This window comes from Notothenia rossii (assembly GCF_949606895.1).
Source record: "Notothenia rossii genome assembly, chromosome: 1".
In the NCBI taxonomy this organism is placed as follows: domain Eukaryota; kingdom Metazoa; phylum Chordata; class Actinopteri; order Perciformes; family Nototheniidae; genus Notothenia; species Notothenia rossii.
In genome coordinates, this window is record NC_136912.1 from 68,647,261 (window position 1) to 68,659,230 (window position 11,970).

Consider the following 11,970-nt stretch of genomic DNA (forward strand, 5'->3'; position numbering starts at 1 on the left):
TGCATGTGACAGCCGCGGGGACGTTTTATTTGGGTGTACAGTGAACAATTATTTTCTAAATGTTGGATGCATTTTAACAGGCGGCAGGAGATATGACACATTTCTAATACATTTCCTTGGATTTATTGTAGTCTAACAGTCTGTTGAATCTTGTATGATGTATAGTTTTTATTTCACTTTTGAAAATACGCTAATTAAAGTGGAAGCGCAAGAAATTCCTGCTTACTGTAATTGTTGCGTAAAAGCCGCGCAACCCGTAAATGATTGACGCGTTGTGCGTTACACCAGTGCAAGCTAGTTTTCAGAGGCACTGGTGAGCTCCTTTCTGACGGAGACTCTGGCATCAGATGGAGCCTGTTGGATTATTTAAAACCCCAATCTTTTTGTTTGAGAGGCGACACATTTGGAGTTTTGTTCTTATTCTGGTGCGTCCACGGTGGGATTTTGCGCCTTGGACACCCTGCGGATTCACACCTTTCTCCCTTCCTTTGGTGATTACATGGTAGAAGAAATGTTGTTATGTAACACGAGTGCCATAAAGGACTGGAGTTTTTTTCTGTCTCAGATATTGCCTCTGATGAATAAAACTACACGCTTGGTTAACATGGACGAAGGCGAGGATGTGACGACCACCATGGTGACCGCTCTGCAGCCGGACAGCGTAATGAGCGCCAGCAACCCGCCTCTCAACTCCAACCATACCTCGGGCATGGAGCACCTCTTTCAGTACTCTTATTCCGAGAGTGACCTGCTGCACACGGACTACCGGACACCGGCACGAGGCTCCATCCCGTTGCCCAAAGCCATCCTGTACCTTCTCATGGCCGCGCTGGTGGTGGTGGCGGTGGCGTACGCGATAGTTGGACACCTGGTCAAAGATGTGGTCAATGAGTTTGTCGGTATGTGACCCCCCTAGTGTGTGTGTGTGTGTGTGTGTGTGTGTGTGTGTGTGCGTGCGTGCGTGCGTGCGTGCGTGTGTGTGTGTTCCACTCACGTGGGAAAAAATAAATTGTGGTATAATTGTGGAATGTGCCCCTACAAAATACAAGTATGAAACCTGAAAAAGAGCCTAATATGGGTCCTTTACATTTCCATATGGTCTCCCAGAACCCTCTTTAGTGACTGTTTCAAAAATATATACAGTTCAAGACTTTAAACAATATGTATGACAGTGTTTCTGGTAAACTTCAATTAGTAAACATGTGTAAACTGTCGTGTCATCCCTCTATCAAAAATCCCAAATTTGAAAATCCTAAACTCTGCTGAGTCAATGACCTTGTGACGAAGACATTCTGATAAACTGCACTACACTACTACACAGCAAGTGTGTGTATGAGAGAGAAATACAGAGAGGAGCTGTCGATTCTCTATTTTAGAAGAGCGTCCTGTGAGCGATACATAACAAATGAATGAAATCTATTTTTAGGACACGTTCTCAACTCAGAAGTGTTGACTTGACCCGATTGTCAGCTCACTACTTCAAGTGACTTAAAGCAAAATAGTAGATTTCACTCAGTGAGGTTTCACTGTTGGTGGATCAGTACAGGGAAACACTAACTCAGCAGCTTCAGGGGCCTCTCGGGCCACCAAGTTCCCATACATAATTGGAACATAAAACTCCTTGGATTTATTCTATTATCTCACGAAACAATCATTACATTTGTCCATAATAGAGCGCCAAAATCCTCATTACAATAAGTGTTACACAAAAACAAAAAATGTGACCAATTTTGAGACATTTTCGAAAACATCGCAACTTGTTAGAGATACTATGCCAAACAAATGCTTAGGATTTGTGTGAGCTACACCTTTACATTTTGTGACATAATGATACCAATTGTTGATGGGAGTTAGTTCACATTTTGGGATTTCATTGTTGCAATACAACACAATTTGAAATTGTGACACATTTTAAAAATAAATAGGGGTCCTTGTTATAAATGGTTAGGCTCTGTGATGTTAGATAAAATTCTGAAGTTGTTTTGCGGCCGTAACAACCAGATTTGGAGGTATTGATCCACAACAGACTTAGAGTTTGGGGTGTGACAAGAATATTTGGGTTAACGACAACAATTGTGGTGGTCATCACACTAAAATCTGGCATTAAAGGACTTTTTTTTTTTTTTTCGAACATACAAATACATTTGTAAATCACAAAGTATCAACACATTTGCATTGTTGATACTTTGTGATTTTGGCAACTGATTTTAAGTTGAACAATTTTAGGATTCTGGTTTTTAATACTAGAACCGCCAACGGGTCAATTTTAGCAGCTGTTTTTTTATTTAACTTTTTTTCAATAGAATATTCAAGTCTCCCAGTCCGTGACTTTTCCTGAAAGTGTGTTATGTAGCACCCTCTGTTGTTAAAAAATGTCAATATGAAGTCAGATTAAAGAAATAACCAAAGAAAATTCCATTTATAGTACCTATATCCGCCAGCGGGTAATATTTACCTCATAAAAAATGCCGCGTAAACATGACCTGTTGCTATAGCAACGTATTTTGCCTACTGCGGTTCCTTATAGATAGATAGATTGAGATAGATGGATAGATAGATTGATAGATAGAGATAGATAGATAGACAGATAGATAGTTATAGATATATCGATAGATAGTTATAGAAGGATAGAGAGAGAGAGCAGAGATTTGTACCTAAACAAAACACAAGTCTAGCAAGCTTTTAAATCAGCACTGTAGGCGATATTTTATTCTTCATGCTATCTGCACAAACTATACCATATGAAAAGCTGAGAGTCCACAGATTCTATTGGTATACGTCTCATCCCTGTTCATCAAAACTCACTATTCTACATGATAAATAAAAGATACCTTGAAAATCAATAGCGGGTAAAATTGAACCCATTCATGACCCCATTGTTGACCATCTCTTTGGGTGCCGTTGTGAATAATTGTATTATGACAGCTAATTTCTTAAGTAATAACACATTTTAGGCCTGGAAACCAACTTAGGGTTTATCTTTCGAAGGTAATTATATATTTTTCTTAAAAAATACATTCTAATAAACTGACAGATGTCTGTTAAAACTGTTTTACAGCATGCCACAAACACAGTTGTTCTGCAGTAAAATTAACAATTGGTTGTATTGTTGTGTATGGAAAGAGCCTTCACATTTAGCATTTTACCTAATGGAGGTAACATTATAACACCTGTCTACTGGTGTGATAATGACTTGTGTGTTTCAGCCTTCCTGCTTTGTCCTTATCATATTCATAGATGTGGTCACTAACATGCTGGTTGTGGTGCTCCCTGCTTGTAGGTGGAGGCAGGTCTATGGTCGCTGAAGGTGACAGCCATGGAAGCAGTGAACCAGGTAAAAACCGTTGCTCACATGTGTCACAGTCGGCAGCACTTAGCTTTGCCACAGAGACTTCTGCTGTTCTGTCTGCGCCTCACCTGACCTTCCCACCTTCATATGAAAACTCAAACATACACATTCACACAAACACGCAGGCAACAAAGTGTTTGGGCTCCTGGGCATTTTGCTGAGGTGTAAATGTGGAGGATGTGTGTTTTAAGGCTGCTCCCCAGAGAAAGCTGGAAAAGACATTGTCAAGCCTCCTACTCACAGCCTGATGCTTCACTCTTCTGACAGGGTGTAACATGAGAAAAGCAAAAGCGTATGTTAGGGTTCACATAGAAACCAAAACAAATATAGTGGAATGAAAACTGAAAAAATAAATAAATAATACAGAAATAAAAAAGGAAAACTCTGAAAATAATATGTAACATGTAACAATTTGGATAAAACCTTATACTCATGTGGGTATATGAAACTTGCTCTTTCTAATAATGTCGACATCATTCATTTTAGTAGTAGTCATGAAAGCAGAAAGAAAATATTTTATAGCCCAATATATACATATATACGTAGGGCCACTTTAAATACAAATTAAATATACAAATATACAAATTAAATATACAAAAGAAGAATTAAGAAACGTGAGGTGGTACCAAGTGGTCATGTATCAGTTCTGTCAGTCTGGAGGAATGCCGTTCTGCCTGCCGTCTGTTCTTCACACTCACTACTGTCGGCCTTAATCTCAGCTGCTCATCTGACAGAACAATGATTGATGTGTCCCAATTCAAACAGGCTCCACCGCTCATGATGGGGCTGCTGCGCGGCAGAGATCTTCCCCAGAAACAATTTTATGGTGCTTTGCCTCTAATGGAATTACAGAGGCCGAACCCATCCTAACTTTTCTGTCAGATGAAGTTTGCAGACTTGTTCTGTGCACGTTCTAAATACGGAGTTTGCTTGTTTTTGCATCGTGCATGAATGGGCCTCCGTTTCCTCTGAGGCTGAATCTGTCAGGGTTTGTTTGTGGAAACCGTATACAAAGAAAAGTGACTAGATCTATAGCTGAAATTATTAGTCAATTTAAGTTAATTAATAACAAACTATTTTCATAATTGATTTTGTACAAAAAGGTTAAACGCCTGCTTGTAATAACTTACTAAATGTGAGTGTATTTTGCTTTGTTTTACGATGTGTCAGACATACCAGGCAATTTGATGACTAGCCCTAGCTCAATCTGTCGCAAAGCATCAAGCAAATGAAAACATATTTATACTCTGTTTTATCCATGTTTTATCTCATGTTGAATATCAAATCTGATATGTAAAGTGCAGGAAAGAAGTCTCCAAATGTAAAAACTCAATTTTTAAGCTACCTTGGTTGATTTTGTTGTTGACTGATCCCTTCTGAAACTATTAGTCCCTTGCCAGCACAGTGAGTTTTCCTTATTCACACTTCCTTAATCTGTATTGACAAGAGAAAAAGTTACCCCTATCTTATCCCTCTATCTCTCTTCAGACTGGGTATTTAACTCTCGTCGAGACAAGAGCCACAAGACAGAGATGAACTGCATCACCAACAATATAACCGAGGTGAGGGAGTTGAACGAGAGGCCCCGGTTGGTGGAGATGAGCTACATATCCCTGAACCACACCAACTGCCTGAGCTCCAACAGATCGGAGGACACGGTGATAACCATAGATGAGACGTTACAACAGCGACCTCCGGACACTCTCTCTGGGACCTAACCTGTGACCTTATGACCTTCCCTGCCCCTGAGAGAAATAAAGCTGTTCGCTTTTCTTGTTCAAGTGGATTTACAAGTGCGTCATGAGTTGAAGCTATATCCACTGTTTTATCACCTGCAGGGTGATCGTTATACCTGCGTAATGTTTGGCCAGACTGCAATCTGAATTGTCAGCCTGTGCTGGAACATTGGAGGTATTAGATTATGGTATCTTATTGGACGCCTTTCTGCGGAGGAAGGCTGCCGTCTTTTGTCTTCATTGTACTGCCCTTTTTTTTCAAGACTTAATGAGTAAAATCACTTTGCAGTTCACAGTAACCACGAACGGTATGTAATCACTGTAACGCTGATCAGTGCTTATCTTAATATTGCTAGCATGGTTAAACACCTCCTAACCTCAATAAACTCAATGACAGTTTATATTATGGTAAGAATTGTATAAAGCAAATCTAAGGACACCAGAAGGCTAATGCTGAAAATGTCTGAGGCAGAAAACACACAACATGATGAATAAATACAAGTATTTTGTAGTTTCCTGTTATTAGCTAGATGTGACCAGATTGCAAAAAAAATAAAGGTGCAATTACAGCTATTGTTATGTTGGACAAAAAATACAATTATAGTTGAAGAAGATTTATGATTTCTTAAACTTTCTTGTTAAGTGTCTAACCGCACAGCACCACATTTGAAGCAAAAATGTCTGGATATCTATGTACTGTTTAATATTTCTTGTGAAATAGTTAAATGTCAAACCCTTTAACCTTTCTTACCTCACTGTAAAGGGCTATGTTCTGCTGCTAATGAGTGTGTGACACCAATCAAAGCTACAACTAATTGTTTCGACATGCTTCGAAGTGGAGAAACAGTGACAGTTGGTCTAGACACACTCTTTGTGGCAACTGAAAAACAAAATATAATCAAAATCTTCAACAAAGATTTTCAGGTGGTTCAACAAGAAGTTAATGATTGTTGGATAGATGATACTGTACCTATAGAAAGGTGAGGTTCCACTCTTTCAGTTGAATATGGGACTTTTATTCTGAAAACTATATGTCAGGTAGTCAATGGCAAGAGATACATAATTATTTGATCTTTTTGAATTGTGTCACGTTTTAGTTAATAAAAAATATATTTTTGGAATACAAGTGAGTTTGTTATAGTAACTTTTAAACTGTTGAGTTACCTGCATCTTTCGTGTCCACAATATACTGTATGTCACCAACACAGCCAATATCGTTACAGTTGCTAGCTAGGTAACTTATCTATTCCTCAAACTTGTTACTGTCAGGGTTGAGGGAGGCAAGCAGGACCCAAATGCAGATAAACAGAAAATACCTTTATTTCAAGGCTACCGATACAGAGCTGAACTCTCTTCCCCGTGAACACAGTCAAACTACAACAAGGAACTCACAAAGACTAACAGAAAACACAGAACCTAAATGCACACAGGACTAATCAAACAAACGACAGACAGGTGAGGAGGAAGGAGAAAACACAGGGGCACCAGGTGAACACAATCAGGTAATCAGGTAGGAGGGAAAACAGACAGAAAGCAACAGGCAAGACAGGGGGTGAACACTTTTCAAAATAAAACAGGAAACCAAAGACAGAAAAAGACAAGACAAAACACCACACAGACAGATCGTGACAGTTACGCTCTCCGAACGCTTACAGGGGTGAACCCACAATACTGAACACTTACGAGAGGAGACTGAAGTTATATGGCAAAAGGGTTTCATATCCAAAAACAGGCTTGAACAGAACTGAAGAGGGAATAGTGAATCCAAAAAAGGCCAGGGCCAGGGAATGTTTCCAGAGCTGGAGCGGAGGTCAGAAGAAGCCAGGGATCTTGGCTGACGAGAGAGAGAGCAGACTGGACCAGAAGAGCGGGGAAGCACGGAGGAACACAGCTGGAGGGAAGGTGGCTGGACGCGGCAGGCAGAGGAGCAGGTATATGGACACTGGACAGAGAGAGTACAAGGTAAGGAAAACAAGAACACTAGAGATTTAGGTTTAGCAATAAGCTAAGAGACCAAGAGGTATTACCACTGTGGTTAGACGACGAACTGGTGAATACTTATTTTCTTTAATGGCGAATCGCTTCCACTTGGAGCATATATCGCCACCTACTGTTGAGTTATTAAATGTTCATATTAAATCCTTGTCCTCAGACCAGTGCTTTTGAGGAATTTGAAGATCAGCTTGTTTGCTTAATTTCTTGATTTACTTTCGTATATTGACTTGAAATCCATGTCCTTGATGTTGAGTTGTTCCAGTGCAGTTTTCAGAATGAGTCTTTGTCTGCTATAATCCGGGCAGCTAAAAAATACATGATGTATTGTCTCTGGTTGTTGGCAACCATCACAATTGCCATTTGGATGTTTTCCAATCAGATGCAGTGATGAGTTTAATCCTGAGTGTCCCAATTGTATCCTGCTGTTAATGCTCCGCTCTCTTCTACTACTCCCCCAAGTGCTTCCTGTTCCTACTTCCCTTTGTATCTGGTATACATGTCTTCCTTTGGTGTTACTGTCCCATAGTTTTTGCCATTGTTGCTTGATAACCACTTTTGTAACAGATTTTACTTCTGCTCTATGGATGGGTACCATAATATCAATCTGGTTTGCTTTCAAACCACATTTTGCCAGTTGATCCACTACTTCATTCCCTCTAATACCCACATGAGCTGGAACCCACACAAATTGAACAACAATTCCCAGATGAACTAACCTAAACATGATGTGTAAAATATCCTGACGGCATTCTGAAGAGAGGTTGTTTATACTCTCCTGAGCTGCACTGGAGTCAGAGCAAATGACCACTCACATTGGCTGTATTTCCTCTATCCACTCATGGGCGTAGGAAGCATCCTGAATGTGGGGGTACATTTTTAACGGGGGTGTGGGGGTCCCCCCCCCCCACGAAAAGAAAAAATAGATTTCCTGTATTCTGGTGCATTTGGTGGTTTGATAATTTTATGTGGCTATACTAGCATGAGGAAAATGATGGGTACATTTTGTAATTTCATCCAGAAGTAAAGAAAGGAAACATATTTGATTATTAATTCAAAGCCGTCTTTGAATGAATAAAAAGCAGTTTAAATGCCCATTTTTTGTACATTTATAAACAACAATAAATATTTGAGAGTGCATTGAGAGATATTGTTGTGTAGAGTCATTTATATATAAATCACAAAATACATTTGTTAATCCTTCTGTGAGCATTTATTAATATTGAGACTGATCTGACTCCATACGGATGTTAAGTTCACCTAGGAATGGTATCGACTTAAATGTTCAAATAAATGTTGCTCTTCTGTCTATATTGGTCATGATGCCCCTTGACTGAAATGCTTCCTGTTCAATATCCCCACTGATTTCCTTAACATTCTGGGATGAGAGTCCACATCACAATTGACTCATTTCCCTTTCATCACTCACCTCAGCAACGGACCTCTCTCCACTGTCCCTGTGTTCTGCCTCTGACTCACTCTCAAGCGCCTAGATGTCAAGAGAGGTGGTGAAGTGATCATTATTTATTGAGCAGTATACTCTTTCACATTGAATCCTAACAAGTCATACTGAATGTAAATACAACTGACTCTAAAGTAAGTCCCAGTCTGTGACGTTGGACATTTTGAAGACTCAAAGTCCCAAGCATTAGGTAGAATATTAGCTAGTCTATGTAATGTGCACAGAAAATAAATAGTTAACTGAATAATGGGATGGAAATTGCCTATAAGCACTCAGTAAAACATAAACACACACAAAAAGCTTCTGAATGAGAAGTATAATTAAAACATAATGCACATTACCATTTTGAGAGAGAGTAACCTAAGTTAAAGAACTCAGAAAATAATCTCTTATCGAACTGAGGCTCCAGTCAAACACTGACTGCATCTCTACATGGATATCTTGGGCCCTTTCTCATTTCTCCAACTCCCCTCCTCGACTCCTATCCTCGATACTTAGTCCCGCCCACAGGAGGTGCGAGCCGAGGAGCCGAGGAGGAGAACCGAGGAGAGAGGAGGGGAAGCAGCAGGCGGTTAGAGAAATGAGAACTCCCCTCCTCTGCGCGGTCATATTTAAGCGACGTCCGTTAATTATGACGTGGCAACAGCTGCATCAGCTGTGAGTGTTTTGTTAGAGCGCTGTATTTTGTAATCTCTGTTAGATCAGCTGAACATTGTTCCCCCACATATTTACTTTTAATTCCATTTGCAACAAGTATGACACGAATGTATGAGTATTTTCGACACATGCTAGCAGGGGCACCGCCAGGGATTTTGGGCCCCATGAAAATATATCACATTGGGCATCACCACCAGGCACAGGCCACGCTAACCAAGCACAATGCTGTAACCACACCTCCAGAACCCAACCGACTCATTTATGCTTTAAATAACTCTACCTGTACAGGCTTGCATCTATCTTGTAGTCCAATGCTAACTGCACAATATTTACTGACACTGAGCGATGAAAATATAACACTTTGCCGACTGCAAATTCTACTGCAACATTTTTGAATGGAACATTCATAAATATAAATAAATATAACTTAAATATACATGAAAATAAAGTGAACATTAACACCAATATTATCATTTATAAAATGCTATAACAAAAAATAACCATAAGTAGCAGATTTTTTTATTAAATATACATACCAACTACAAAATAAGCAGGTATTAAAGTGTAAACGGACAACAAAACAGAAATGGAAGTGAAAAGGCCTGATGGTGGTGCTAAATCAGAGCCTGTTCTCAGTCTTTTTCTCATCATGCATCTTCTGTGTAGTGATCCAATATCGTTACCATAACCCTTTAACAGTTATTACGAGCCCTGGCTCAGCCTTACTCACCAAGAGCCCAGCGCCTAGCCTTCTTACAGGCTAAGTCACTGATCAAGTCCTTGAAGTCCAGCTGCAAGACTGCAAAGCATTATGGGGGGACAGGGCTGCGGAGCCTAGAGATAGATCTGTGGATCCTGGCACCAGGGGAGGGACAACTGCTGCTAAAAATGTACCTGCATTTATTAAATGTCAGCTAAAAGAGGAGTGAAATTAAAAACCTCAGCATTTTCTGTGAAGATATTAACAGTACTTAAAGGTGGGGTAGGTCATTTTGGAGAAACCAGCTCGAGTGCGCTAGAATTTGAAAATACACAACGGAAAAAATCTGCCACTCCCTTACGGATACGTGCACATGACCAATGAGGGCACGAGATAAGTTTGTGCACATATGGAAGGCTGACAGGCAGGTAGGCCATCCAGTTATTTTTAGCCGCGCCGGCTCAAATGATTGGTCGTGCTTTTTACAGCGCCACGGCTTCCAAAGATGACATTTTTTACGGATTTTTTGTCAAAGCGCTTAAGATATTCATTGCTATCGGGATGGTAAGAGCATTCCATGGAATATAACAAAAAGTGTATCTCGAGGCGGTTTCTCAAACTTACCTACCCCACCTTTAATGACAGCAAAACATTACAATTATTATTATTTACTAACAGACTAATTTCCACCACTCATGGACCACACCCACCTTTTCTTTTGAAAAACTGTGTGACATACTGTCGCCCTTTAGTCCCTCTCCCTTTTGTTTCTCTCCTTTCATTTCTTTCTTGAAAGCCTGACTTTGTTAGTCGTTGAAACATCGTACACACTGAAGTACTAGCATCCCTGCTCCTCACATGCTCTCACTAGTCTCTCTGCTAGAAAGGGCCGGTGCTGCACAGCGTTTGGAGGCAGGACCAAACCATTACATGTAAATAGAGGGGGGTGCTCGATGCTTTGGATAATTAACTTTTGGAAGAAAATAAGTTAAATGAATCATAAGTTTAGTGAGTACATCATCAATATAACGTTATATTAATGTTAATTATTGATGATTGATGAAAGGTTACTTAAACATTTTTTCTTAATGTTCTAACATTTTTTGGGGCCCCTGTCAGTCACGGGCCCTTAGAATCATCCTAACTTTTCACTCCCTTACGGCGCCCCTGCCCGCAGCAGCCGCGGCGTCCACGCCGGCCACAGGAGGCCGCAAGCGGAGAGACGCCCACAGCAACCGCCCCGGCGGCTGCAGGGGCTCCGTCCCACGTCTCCGCTCCCCCGCCACCCCAGAGACAGGGTCTCCCGGCGGCGAGTCAAAGGGGAGTGAGGCTCCCCCGCTCCTGGTCTGCTCCGCGAGAGCCTCCGAGGAAGCGGAGCCGGTAATTAAGCCAGCTGCCACTAATCTGTTGATTAAGTAGACAGCAGGGCTCCCTGCAGAAGCCTGCTGGTTTTAACCTATCGGTTAATAAACCTGCAGAGCTCGCGGCATTCCCCTGTCCGAGATACGCATCCTACACACGGTCATAATAACCCATGAGCGCCGGTATAACGCCTCATGTGGACAGCACTGCACACACCTCCACTCATCCCCTGAGCGTGTACACGCCTCATGATGACAGCCGGAGTGAAACGCAGCGTGTGGAGGTTTCCTCGCAGCCCTTGCCTCACCGGCAGCGGCGGCGAGGGCAATCGTCACCATGACGACCATTACAGCACATCACAGAGAAGCCAGAACGGGGGAATGAACAGTATTCCAGGCTGAGTGACCCCAGCGGAAGCGCCCGCAGCGCCAGGGCTCGCTGCAGAAGCCTGCTGGTTTTAGCCTGTCGGTTAATTAACTGCAGAGCTCGCTAATTAAGCCGGCTGCCACTAATCTGTTGATTACCAGCAGGGCTCGCTGTAGAAGCCTGCCCGTTTTAACCTCGGTTAATAACCTGCAGAGCTCGCGGCATTCCTCTGTCCGAGATACGCCTCCTACACACGGTCATAATAAACCCATGAGCGCCGTTATAACGCCTCATGTGGGCAGCACTGCAAACACCTCCATTCATCCCCTGAGCGTGTACACGCCTC

General features: G+C 41.5%; 1 protein-coding gene and 1 long non-coding RNA gene across 5 annotated transcripts in view; one reads left to right on the forward strand and one right to left on the reverse strand.

Annotated features, from left to right (window-relative positions):
- LOC307035683 (uncharacterized protein) overlaps window positions 1-6,176 on the forward strand; it is a 43,476-nt gene extending 37,300 nt beyond the window's left edge. For all 4 annotated transcript variants that reach the window (XM_079675311.1, XM_079675312.1, XM_079675313.1 and 1 more), the window contains 3 exons: window positions 566-899; window positions 3,281-3,334; window positions 4,838-6,176. In XM_079675311.1, coding sequence (XP_079531437.1) covers window positions 566-899; window positions 3,281-3,334; window positions 4,838-5,067 — 618 coding nt within the window. In that variant the 3' untranslated portion in view covers window positions 5,068-6,176. The remainder of the gene's footprint in view (window positions 1-565; window positions 900-3,280; window positions 3,335-4,837) is intronic.
- A 213-nt stretch (window positions 6,177-6,389) lies between these two features.
- Window positions 6,390-11,725, reverse strand: LOC307035708. Its single transcript, XR_013807163.1, has 3 exons — window positions 11,475-11,725; window positions 8,507-8,566; window positions 6,390-7,027 (listed from the first exon to the last, which is right to left on the reverse strand). It is a non-coding gene; the product is annotated as an uncharacterized lncRNA (long non-coding RNA).
- Between the last annotated feature and the right edge of the window lie 245 nt (window positions 11,726-11,970).